The sequence below is a fragment of the Penicillium rubens genome (assembly GCF_028828025.1).
Source record: "Penicillium rubens strain IBT 27055 chromosome Unknown utg000002l_segment0_segment0, whole genome shotgun sequence".
Classification (NCBI taxonomy): domain Eukaryota; kingdom Fungi; phylum Ascomycota; class Eurotiomycetes; order Eurotiales; family Aspergillaceae; genus Penicillium; species Penicillium rubens.
This window is the reverse complement of record NW_026890600.1, coordinates 5,272,242-5,284,164: the sequence shown is the minus strand read 5'-3', so window position 1 is coordinate 5,284,164 and position 11,923 is coordinate 5,272,242. Positions and strand designations below refer to the sequence as shown.

Here is an 11,923-nt window from a genome sequence, read left to right as displayed (position 1 = left end):
TTCAGCACTTTAAGACTCTATTCTCGAGGTCTATCTAAATAATGGATTATATACAATTCTATGCTGTGAATACTGTTATGACTCCTGCCACTCCGTCTTTCTTGTCATCTTCCAACCGTCCATCTATATCCGGGATATAAGTATTGACAGCCAATAACTTACCATCACAGTTTACAGGTAGATGTAGCAGAAAGGACCAGAGATGGTACTCATGATATCTCGCATAGCAACAGTCTCGCCACCAGCATAACCAATATCAACAAGCGTGTCAAGGGTAGTGTTAGGCGAAGGAGGGCCGTTCAAGAAAGTCCCAGTGCCCGAAATAGCATTCATACGCTTTCTGGGGTTCAAGTTCTGCCAGATCCACCAAGTGCGATCAATCATACCATGGTGGAGCCAGAAAGCAGGGTCACCAGGGCTAACAAAGACATCACGAGAAGGATCACCGCCCATGGAGTAGTGACCACCACCGTGGACGCCGATGTTGCCGCTGCCAGGGACACCCTGCATGTTCATCTGGAAGTCGTAGATGTTGTCGTGGCGCAGGATCAGGTCCACGATCGCAGTGAAATTAGCGTAGTCATGGACAATCTTGGAGCTCAGATCGCGCTTCAGACAGCGGGGGTTGTATGCGAGCGGGTTGGCTGTGCTTTCCGTTTCACCTCCTGGCAGCATCAGCGCGACCGGGCCCAGGTTGACAGAGTAGTCTTTGAACGGGCCGCTGGTGACGCAGCCGCCTCCCGTGCCGGTGGGCAGGTGGATGACCGGGTAGTTACCCAGGCTTAGCTGGATGTCGCCGGTGGATTCTGTGTAGGCACCGTTGCCGGACATTGACGTGTCGCTGCCGTCGAAGACCTGGGATTTTTCCAGGTTGGCGGCGTCAGCGCCCCAGTTCCAGTAACTGTGGTTATGTTAGAGATTAGGGCCTAAGTTATGCGGAGGATTGTTAGACTTACGGGAAGTCGCCAGTGTAGCCACACTCGTTGCGCATGGCTTCCTCGAAGTTCCAGATGTAGTACCGGTGCCATGCCAGGAAGGTTCCGGTGTAGTGGATGCCGGTGGTCTGATTGATGTGAGTAGCGACGAAGTCGTCGTAACGGGACCGCGCACCAGGGGCCTTATCGGAGGGAGTGAGCGAGGGCAACTCCTGGAGGCAAAGGATGGACTTAATGTAGGACTTCTTCTGCTTGGTAGAGAAAGCCCTCCAATCGCGACGAATGCGCAGCTTGCTCAATGAACAGCCACCGCGCTTCTCAATGTCTGAGTCGCTCGAGACACTATTCATGCTGCTGTTGTATGCCAGCCCAGCCAGGTCGTCAAGCTGGGACTCAGCGACCGGCAGGGAGGTGGACGCAGCGGTGGAAGTGGCAGCGCTCGCAACGGCACTCTCAGTGGCAGTGGGCATAGCCCACGCCTGTGCGAACAAAGCTCCCAGAGTGAGGATGGAAACAGCAACCATGGTGAGTTGAATATTTGATCCTCTGAAAGACCAGCAAGTTCCACACCAAGGGTTTTAGGAGAGATGTTGATCAAGAAGGAATCCGGACATGATTGTCGATTTAAGCTAAATACATTTGCCAATCACCCCTATCTGGGACTTTTGACTCGAACTAAAAGATAGTCGTGCCACTATCCAATTTTTTTCCCTGCCTAAGAGTCTCCATAATCGCGAGATCCCCTTGTGCTGGGACCATTTAGGGCACCGGGCCAGGTTCCGCTTTCTCCACCGCCGGGACAGACGGGCAAATTAAGAGACACCGGACATTTCCCAGACGATCACTTCCATCTTCTCTTCGGGCCACTCACGGACCGACCCTTTATAATCCGGAGATCACCAAGATACACCAAGAGACACGAAGATATAGGAGAAAACAAAAGGTACTAGTAAACCTGAAGCAACGATATCACCAAAAACAGCCACCTCGTGGCCCCCTTGTTCCTCCCGAGGTCAGCGGCTTGGCAAATTCAGCTAAGCGACAGACCCAATCACATCAAGATCTCAAATCGAATTCAGTCAAAAGCCAATGTCGGAAGAGACACCCGCTGCCCTAGCTGGGTAAACTCCGATGAACTGTAATCCACCAATGCAACCTTCCTCTATACCCGAGGCTCATCTCCTTTCAGGAGCTCTTCTTACCGAAGTACCAAGTCTGCTCATTGGCCAAGTTTCGAATGACCAACTACCATCCCAGTTCCCGGGTCTGAGGCGTATTCTAGAACATATTCTATTGGGTTAAAGCATTCTTCTCATGCTAGCGTTGGACCAAGCTTGAACGCCGAGAATGGCTTTGTGTCTTATTCCATGTGCACCATCGCTTATGAACAGCCGAAATGGGAGTGTCGACCCGAGCGTGAAAGAGATGGTAGAAACAGGTAATTGGTCTACGGTCTCGAGTATAATAGATGAAAGCCCCATACGAACTCAACCCACTTGCCTTCCTTGGGCTAGAAAGCCACAATTGTTGTCGGTCGAGCTGAATGTAATCTAAAAGTTATGACCCGATGCACTATGGATTAAATCTGCTAATACTTTTGATGGCCCTGCCCGATTTGCCCTCCCTAGTATAATCCCTGATTTTGATTCTTCCTTTCAATGTCGAGCCCTCCATAACTTTTACGACGGTCATGTCGGACAGTGCTCATAGAGGAGACGTTAGCCTCCCAGATGTTAACCAAGGGCCTAGAATTATAATAGCCACGGCTATCACCACTGTCGCCGCGTTGATCACCGTCTTGGCTAGGTTCTACGTGCGCGTATTCCTCATTCGTAATGTTGGATGGGATGATTATACAATGGCCCTAACGATCTTGCTGTCTGTCTGTGGCTTCGCCATTATCGTCCCCGAGGTGAAATATGGTGCCGGTAGACATACAGTCTACGTCCAAGACACGGCCGTAACGGCAATGCATTTGAATTATGCTACCCAGGGTATTTACATGTGGGCTATTGGCCTGGTGAAGATATCAATTGGCTTATTTTTGCTTCGTTTCGCACCCCGGAAAGGATATAAGGTCTTCATCTGGGTGGTCATTGGTGTGTAAAGGCTTTTATCTCTTTTCCCTGGCCCACTACTGATGAACCCGGTTTATGGCAGTCCTCATGACACTCTACACTGCAATCTGCTTCTTGGTGCGTAACTTATCCCCACATACGATCGCGGACAGCAGTTAACAGCTTGATTCATTACAGACTCTTATCTTCCAGTGTCAGGATATCCGATCAAATTGGGATAGCTCGGTGAAATCGAAGTGCTATACTCCCACACAGCTTCTGACTCTGAGCTATACGAACACTGGTGAGATTGATACGTACGAGTATACTTAAGCATATCCTAACTGAAATAGCACTGAATATTCTCACCGACCTGATCTTCGCGGTTCTACCGGTCTTTATGCTACGGTATGCTTCATGGACATCGGCTTTTCAGATAAGAGACTAATACAATAATCGACAGTCATCTTCAAGTCAATCGCCGAGTGAAAGCCTCTCTAATCTGCATCTTGGGCCTAGGAATATTGTGGGTGACTTCCCATCCAACCCTATCGTAAACCATACTAATCATTCTACTTCCTTCGCAGTGCCTGCGCAGCCGCCTTCGTCAAGCTCTCAATCCTTCCCAACTACGGCCGAACCGGCGACTTCCTCTGGGATTATACGAACCTCACGATATGGGTCGTGTAAGTTATCTATACTACAAGCATCCGAAGGCCACCTTGCAAACCCCATACTAACCAACAACAGCACGGAATGCAACACAGGCATCATGGCCGGCACCCTCCCAACCCTCAAACCACTCTTCAAGAGATTCCTCGGCACATACGGCTCGCAATCAAAAACGAGCCGCCAGTACCCCGGCAGCAAGAAATATAAGATGCACTCAATGTCTCGATCAAGGGGTCCACCGCTACAATCCCGACATAAAAGCGGTAATCTCAGTATCGCCGAGTACGACGCCGAGCCGAACATTCAGCGCTCCCAGATTGCTTCAACGGCAGGCTCGGCGACGTACGCTGGAAGTCGAGGAAGCAATTCCAGTGAGGAGAGGATATTGCCTGTTCAGGGCGATGGCATCGTTCGTACGACTGAGGTCATCGTTTCGCGTGAGCAGAATATTCCAGAGCCGCCGCCCAGTCCTCCCGTTGTTTCGAAGTTGAGTAGGATGGGATCGCTGAGTGGGTTGCGTGTCAATGCGGAGGATAGGGTTTAATTTTGTATTTTGGGAGTTATATCTTGGGAAGTTATATGTATATTGATACCCAAAGAGTATATAGCCATATAGGCTGTGTTTGGGCGGCAATAAAAGGGCCTGTTGCCCATTTGTTACACATCCTACTCAAAAAAGCTGATATCTCATTTTCGCACTGGACTAGGGTTTGCAAACGTTCTACATTCCCGCTCACGGTCCGATGAAGGGGCTTTTCTTCTGTCTCAGACATGATGTCCGAGTAACTCAAGTTCGGTCACATAGAAAAATAGTTCGTATTTGGATATCAAGGCCAGAAGCCAGTCATTAAGAAGGTGGAAATAAAGTAAAAGAACGGAAAGAGCCACCAGGAGGAGCTACCTCAATTTCACATCCACGCACAGCCAGGGACAACAGCCCCCCTGCCAGCGACAGCCTTCTCCCCAAACTTCTCAACATACCACTTCCGTCCCCAGCGCGCATGGGGCAACATATTCGTGACAGCATTGGCAACAAACACCACAGCAGGCAAAGGCAGCGGCACAGCGAGCTTACCAGCCGCCCATGCAGCAGGCACCAACCAAGGCGCAAGACGCAGCGGAGGAGCGATCCCCACAGAAGACGCCGAGACAGATGCAGGGAGAGCAGAGAATGGCGCAACCGCCGTACCAGCGAGAGCAAAACCAACCCACTCCAGCCATTCGAAGACGTAGTGCGGATACAAGATGTATCTGAAGACACCACGGGAAGGCGGGATGACGTAGACCTTGTGGAACTTGTTTCGGCTGCCTTGTGCTTCAGCTCCCGCCGGAGGTCCATCATCTGTCTTTTTGGCAGCGCGTTTTTCGGCTTCTTCGCGCCGAAGTCGGAACAATGCTGTCTCTGAGTAGATGTTGCCGGCCATTCCGATGGCAAACAAGATTACGCCCACGGTGGGGAGGAGATTGACCACCGCAGAGCGAGGAGATGGACTTTCGCTGCTGGCTGTTTGGAAGTTTGGGATAGTCGGGACGGTATATCCACGCAACCATCCGGCCAGACAGGCTGAATTGAACCAATTGAAGACCATGGCGAAGGACATGATGACGGCGTGGATTGGGGACATGCTGGGGGCGGAGAAGAAAGGGGAGATGATGGCTCGGTTGAAATAGTGGATGCAGTACAGAGCTACAATGAGGATGTTGGACTTAGGGAGATCAGTGAATGAGGGTGCATATGGCGATGGAGTGACCATGCTATATATCAAGTTGATAGGGCCGACAATCTCCATGGCAGACCAGGCGATACGACCTGGGACGTTGAAGATGGACTGCGAGGAGGTCTTGCCTGCTGGATGCCAGGACAAAATCCATTGAATTACTGTCATCTAAATTCACCGAGTTAGTGTTGTAGCATATTCTAGGGCTTCAGGGTCCTGACCAGGGGGAAGTATTGGAAGCAGCATAGAACTGATGTGTAGACAGTCGGACTTGGGGAAAAGAGCTCTGCAGTGGAGGGCAGAGCTCCCCAAGAAGTGGAAATAGTCGCACCCATAATTGATAGTTGAAGAGAAGAAGAAGATCGCGGAGGATAAACAAGAAGCTTAAAAGCTTGTGATGCGGAAGGCGGTGGGTCCCGGATAAGGAGCTACACAGGGTTCAACTTCTCCTGCTTCTTTCTCCTCTTCCTCCTTTTTTACTTATTTTTCCTTCTATATCTTTTTTTCTTTTTTTAAAAAAAAGCAAATAGTTTAAGGAGTACCGATCAAGGGGACAGCTTTTGGCGAGACAATGTGAAAATTGTCAGCTTTAAGGAGTGTACTACTTCGAATCACAGTCGTGCAAACGAAACCCTTCCTATAACTACAAAGGGTATGACAGCAGGCAAATTGCACAGAGTGAGCGAATTAGCGACAGGACTGGGTTCGTTTGATTTCTACTCGACAGAAAGTCAGACATGTAAATAACCTGGGGGCATAATTCCACATAAACGGAGTGTAGCATTCTGTCCCGTGAACGCTAATGGAAATGCCCCTAAAAGAGCAAGCTTGCAAATTAGATCATAAAAACTTCCTTAAGTCGATGTGTCCATCCGATCATGCACCATTTCCCTCCGTTTGCCAGCTAATTTCTCTGTTTTGAACGCCTCGATCTTGGCCTTAAGGTCGGTGTCTAAGAAAGGTGGTTAGTAGTGGATCAACAACTGGAAAAAGGAAAATTGCTCACCAGCCACCACATCTTCGATCTTCAATGGAACACGGTTAAACGGATCGTGGGGGTCGCTGAGGAGATGCGAGCGGATTGTGGCGCGGTCGATGGAGATCCGCGAGCTGGGAAGGATGACTGGGTCGTCCATGAGTGAATACATAAGAGGATCTAGAAGATTAGTAGCTGTCGAAAAACAGTGTTCACATAAAGGGGACATACCGAGGAACTCTTCAGGGATCTCGCCCATATCTTCCTCCGCTTGCTCATCGGCCTCCTTGGCAGCCTGGACCTTCTTCTGCAGCTGACTCCAGCGACGGAGCTGCTCGGGGGATTTCAGTGACCACTTCCGGATGATATCGGCCGCCTTTTCGAAATTGGCTGGCTTGTATGATCGGCCATCACGGGCAACAGCCAAGATGAAGTTTTCCTTGTTGATCAAGTTAAGATAGACATCCACAATCTCACTCAGAAGAGCGCGGGGGTTAAAGCCATATTCCTGCAGGTTATCCACTCGGAGGTTCGAGCTCTTGGGTCCCACCATTGCGTCAAGGTTGTAGTCCAGCATGTCTGCCAATCGTTGCACAATTTCAGGCATTGTGAACGAGTCAGCAAGCGCATCGGTGAATAGCTTGAGCATTGATACGGTTTGGTTAGTCAGTTGCATGTAGCTCTTCGCGCTGCGCTGCGCTGATGAAAGATGCTCTTCCCGCTGCTGGCGGGTTGCATCATCCATTGAGTTGCCCTGTGTATTCAGCTCTGTCTGAGTGTTGTGGATAGTCTTGAAAGCACCGAAGGATTCGTCGAGTACATAAGTCACATCGTTCAGTAGGAGGTTGACGAATTGGACGAAGAAATCCAGGTTCTGATTGGCTTGAATGGACAACTTCTCCCGGTACAGAGTGTTGGGCCAGATGCATTTGATGATCTCGAAGATCTCGTAACGAATGTTAAACTTGTCGTAGAATTGCGAATGCGTTCCCGTGAACTCTGCCTCGATGTAGAATTTCATGACCGCATGGAGGAGATGCTCGTTGGCAAATGGCATTGAGTTGAGCAGGTCGACCAAAACACCGCTGGCGCCACCAGGGCGTTTCCAGGTGCCTCGGAACAGAATGGAGATCAGTCCGGCTTTCAGGTAGGGATTTTTAATATAGGCGGAGCTCTCCAGGAATGTGATGCAGAGCATTACTAACTCATCTCCCTGGGTGGCGGTAATGATCTGTGGCATGCACCACATGATAAACTTGAAGTTGCTCACAACGTCCTCCAAGAAGTACTCTGGTAGACATTTGAAGACTTCAGGCTGCTGCTCTGGAAGAGGAAGGGTAACCTGTTCCTTGGGGAAGTTCTTTCCCGAGACGAGTCTCAGAAGCCACACGGTAACATATCGCATGAATAGCATGGAACGAGCTTGCCAGTGCTCGTCAAACAACACACCCTGCAGACTGTACTTGAGAGCAATACCCAGGTCGAGCTTGTCCTTGTACTTCTTCAGGGCCGTATCGAAGGTGCGCAATTGCTGCGGATTGTTAAGCCAGCGAACTCGCTCGAGTTCGAATTTAGTGATTGTACTCTCCATATGTCGCACATCTTTCTCGAGTTGCTCCATCTTTGACGTCAATGATTCACTGCCGTAGTGATGAGCTGCGACAGTCAGGAAAAATATTTCAGTGATAAAGTTTGATGTTCCTTCAACCTTCTTGGAGTAGAAAGCGTCGGAAGCATGCTGATCGGCATTGATTTTGGTCTCATCCCGCATGTCAACTCGAGAATCGCGGTGGAGATAATCTGCATCGACTCTGTCGATCTTGGTGAATGCTGCATCCATGAATGGCTCACAGAGCTGATCGAGGCAAGTTGTGATATTGAACATGAAGCCGTCAGACGATACTTGCTCCGGATCGACCTGCATCGCCCGTCGTTTGTGGTTGATGTTCATAGCAGTAGCGAACCAATCCAAAACACGGTCCCGAGCCTCTTTCGAGGCCCGAATGAGATGGTTGATAACGTCAAGAAGATCAGAGCTAAGCATCTGCTGTGTCATTCGAAGCGATCGCTGGGCATTGGAAATGTAAGCCTGGTCCCGGGTTTTGGGACTAGAGAAATAAGACATGGTGACGTTAGCTTGGAGAGGTGAGAGGCGGAACCATGGACCCAAAAGAGTGGTTTTCTCGAATTGAGCAGGGTCCTTCGTGTTGTTAAAAATGGACGATTCCGTGATTGCAGCAGCGATGGAACCGTGGCGAACAAGATTTCGAAGAGCCTGAACAAACTGGTCAGACGTGGTCCAAGGAAATTGGGGCGCTTAGCTTACAATAGCGTATGACTTGTAGTCATCGTTAACATTCATAGAAGAAAGCTGCGCGCTCAACTGCTCGACGGCAGATATGAAAGCAGGCTTGACAGAGTCGTCTTCGTCAAATCTTCTGACAGCCTCATTGATAAATTCGAAATCGATTCCTCTGTCATCCTCAGGGTCGATGAGAAGGTACGAGGCCAACGATGATTGCGGGGACCATTCGCTCCTATAGTCCTGACAGTCAGTATCTAGTGCCAATGCAGTGGCATTCCAGAAAAACGAACCCAAACATCTCTGGCATCGTAATCGCAAAGATACAGTAGCTCATACATAGACGCCGCGCCTCACAGAGAACCTGATACTTTGGGTCCTCATCTCCCGTCCGCCTCAATCCCTTGTACAGCTTTGTGATGCGCTTCCAGCATGGCAGCAGATAGTCAAGGGGACGCTGTCTCTCGGCCTTTGATGCGGCCTCTAGGAGGGCTTGATCTAGAACCGCGACCTGGATGCGCAGATCCTGGCCCTCATCCTGCAGTTCAGTCCGAAGTCCAGGTAAGTAAGTGCGGTTGCCATGAATATCACGCTGCCCTTCTTCCTTGAGGGTCACTCTGAACACGGCGCTTAGTGTCCGGTCTTCGAAAGCCTCGATGCTTTCAATTTTCTGAGGTGGAGGGGTGCTCGGGGCTGAGGGAGCGGCGGATCGTGGTCGGTCTGGTGTAGCCGCGGCCGGTGTGATCTTGATCCGCTTCCCCTCTGACTGCTGCGGGGTTGGTGGCGCGTTGAAAAGACGGCTCGGTGGCTGAGTGGACAGTGGTGAATGTGATGGAGATGTGTTAGCTGAGCTCTGTGCCGATTCAGAGTTGCTGTCTCCGGAGGCTTGGACCGGGTTTGAGAGCTTCGCAAGTCGCTTGTTGCGAATCTTTTTTTATCGAAAAGATATGTCAGTCTCCGTGTCACTGCGGGGGCGGGATTGCTTCGTAATTTGAGCACAACAAGTAACTGACCTTGTCTGCGTCAGAAAGTGTATCCGACATATTGACTCCAAGTCAGACGATAAGCGGTTTTTGAAAGTTTGGCAAGACCGCTAATCCGGTGGATCGGGTCGGCAGAATATCAATATTGTCGTGATCGTGTGGGAATCATAAGGAGGCGTGAAAGCGGAATAAGGCTGCTCCTAAGCCTCAAAGCGGGGGAAAGTATAGAATCTGGAGAAGGTGAACGAGATGTTTGTGATTCCGTGATGATCGCCGAGATTCCTTTCTGTTCTGATTCGAGATTCAGCGCCCCGGGGCCGTGATCAAATTTGACTAAGCAAATCTCATTGTCCATGGTAGGACGAGATACAGGATGGGTACTTCTTATTTCAAGGTCTCACCACATAAAACTATGTACCTCCAAAGTCACTATCTGTATTTACATGCATGGTACACTCATCTTAGTCCTTCCTATGAATGTATTTTTTCATACGTTGAACTATCAGATGATTGAATATCAAGTCAAGCAATAACAGATTTATGGCTACAACCTCAACAAACAATACTGTGATGTGATATATCTCCATGCATCTCAACCGGAACGTGACATCAGAGATGAAACCAAATGTCGCAGTTTAACCAAACCTCGGAAGAAGACAAAGCCACTGATATCTTAGATGCATTCGAAACTCTAGGAAAAATAAAATATACAGCTAATGAACTGAAACTCCCATAGATGCCACCTTGTGGATGGGCTAATGATATTAGAGCACGTTCTTTTGCAAAAGAGCCCAACAAAGAAACAACATGCCATGAAAAGATGCGGCGTAAGCCTCCAAAGTCCACAGTGCATTTAGTATCTCCCCTTCATCTTCAGTTGATCCAGACGTCGACAGCTCGGCATCTCCATTGCACGAGCCTTCTTCATCTTCTCAACATCAGGGAAGAGCCACCCCTGCGCTTCTTGCAGCCTCCTTTCCCGCTCATGGGCTTCGGCGTCACATTCATTCCGCAGTGTCCTGACATATTCCACCTCCACGCGCGTGTCTAGCTCTCGGAAGTTTCGGGCACTAAAGTTATCCACATCGAGGGGGTTCACAAAGTAATTGAGATTAAGTTTCGGGGTCGAGCGGCCAAGTGTATGCGGGGAGACGGGGGTATCAAAGCGATAGGAGGGTCCGGATGGGGCTGAGGGGCCAGAGAAGAGAGAGGAGAGGAGCGGCAGGATAAATAGAATGATAAGCGGCAATAGTTGGCGAAGGAAACTGCGGGCATCGATTTGAGCTTCCTGCTCGGCGGCTGCTGGGCGAGGTCTGCGGCGGGGCGCCTGGCCTCCAAACTGATGCACTCGGAAACCCGGGCCGCCTCCCATGTTGAAGACGAATTGCGGACCACCTATAGTAGCACACGATTAGTTCAGGTCAAGCGAATACCAGAGGGATGGGTAGTAGTACCGAAACCACCACCGCCCATTCCGCCAAATCCACCGTTGAAGAACCGGTTGAACATCTCCTCGGCTGAGACCTCCTCGTCGAATCTCGCACCACCACGGGGGAAACCACCACCGCCGAACCCACTGAAGGGGGATGCGCCGCTCGAAGCACTCGGTCCGGGCTGGAACCTGCTATCAGGATCGCCGCCGAATTTGTCGTACTTGGACTTCTTCTCCTCATCGGAGAGGATCTGGAAAGCCCGTGAGACCACTGCCACCGCGGGTAAGAATCAATATGTCAAGAGCTGGGCCAGGGTTGGTCATTGCTCACTCTTAAACGCCTCATCTGCACCTTCATACCCATTCTTATCGGGATGCGTCAACAAACTCTGTTTCCGGTACGCCTTCTTAATCTCGTTGTCCGTTGCCGAGCGCTCGACTAACAAAATTTCGTAAAATGCCGTAGGCTGACATTTTCGGATCCGAAGCACGGCGGCTTTCTGGTCATCCGTGTACTTGCGATCCTGGTTGCCCTGCTGATGGTCGCGCGACGTCGCACCCCCGCGTTTGGCGTCAGAGCCAGATGCCGAAGCCGAGGGCATAGCAACCGTAGTTTATAGGGAAATACGATAAATCCTAAACGGCACTTATTTGCTGGTGTAGGAGGGAAGAGGGGGTTTGAGAGAATCCGGAGGGCGTATGTTGTAGGGTGGCGTGGGACCGCGGATAAAGGAGAAACAATCCCGCACGAGATATGGTTGGTCTGGCAGATTAATCAAACGTGCGATGAGATGGCCAGAGCAAAATATTGGCCTGATCAAGATGCAGCGAAAGCAAAGTGACAAGGT

General features: G+C 50.2%; 5 protein-coding genes across 5 annotated transcripts; 1 reads left to right on the top strand and 4 right to left on the bottom strand.

Moving 5' to 3' along the window:
• Positions 1–171: 171 nt before the first annotated feature.
• Positions 172–1,459, bottom strand: N7525_004501 (tyrosinase family protein; the record flags this gene model as incomplete). Its single annotated transcript, XM_002565709.1, has 2 exons — positions 172–901; positions 957–1,459. The coding sequence occupies 2 exons, from the start codon at positions 1,457–1,459 to the stop codon at positions 172–174; spliced, it is 1,233 nt and encodes a 410-aa protein (XP_002565755.1).
• A 1,166-nt stretch (positions 1,460–2,625) lies between these two features.
• On the top strand, positions 2,626–4,208 carry N7525_004500 (uncharacterized protein; the record flags this gene model as incomplete). The annotated part of the gene is made up of 7 exons (XM_061213039.1): positions 2,626–3,034; positions 3,096–3,130; positions 3,191–3,296; positions 3,346–3,400; positions 3,456–3,518; positions 3,580–3,678; positions 3,743–4,208. The coding sequence occupies 7 exons, from the start codon at positions 2,626–2,628 to the stop codon at positions 4,206–4,208; spliced, it is 1,233 nt and encodes a 410-aa protein (XP_061070060.1).
• A 364-nt stretch (positions 4,209–4,572) lies between these two features.
• N7525_004499 (3-oxo-5-alpha-steroid 4-dehydrogenase family protein) lies at positions 4,573–5,717 on the bottom strand (the record flags this gene model as incomplete). Its single annotated transcript, XM_002565711.1, has 2 exons — positions 4,573–5,550; positions 5,604–5,717. The coding sequence occupies 2 exons, from the start codon at positions 5,715–5,717 to the stop codon at positions 4,573–4,575; spliced, it is 1,092 nt and encodes a 363-aa protein (XP_002565757.1).
• Positions 5,718–6,236: 519 nt separating this feature from the next.
• N7525_004498 (ubiquitin-ubiquitin ligase UFD2) lies at positions 6,237–9,703 on the bottom strand (the record flags this gene model as incomplete). The annotated part of the gene is made up of 6 exons (XM_061213038.1): positions 6,237–6,334; positions 6,389–6,538; positions 6,590–8,633; positions 8,685–8,895; positions 8,954–9,588; positions 9,674–9,703. 6 exons carry the CDS (start codon positions 9,701–9,703, stop codon positions 6,237–6,239), a joined length of 3,168 nt encoding a protein of 1,055 aa, XP_061070059.1.
• Positions 9,704–10,496: 793 nt separating this feature from the next.
• Positions 10,497–11,677, bottom strand: N7525_004497 (J domain-containing protein; the record flags this gene model as incomplete). Its single annotated transcript, XM_061213037.1, has 3 exons — positions 10,497–11,038; positions 11,098–11,346; positions 11,407–11,677. 3 exons carry the CDS (start codon positions 11,675–11,677, stop codon positions 10,497–10,499), a joined length of 1,062 nt encoding a protein of 353 aa, XP_061070058.1.
• Positions 11,678–11,923: the final 246 nt, after the last annotated feature.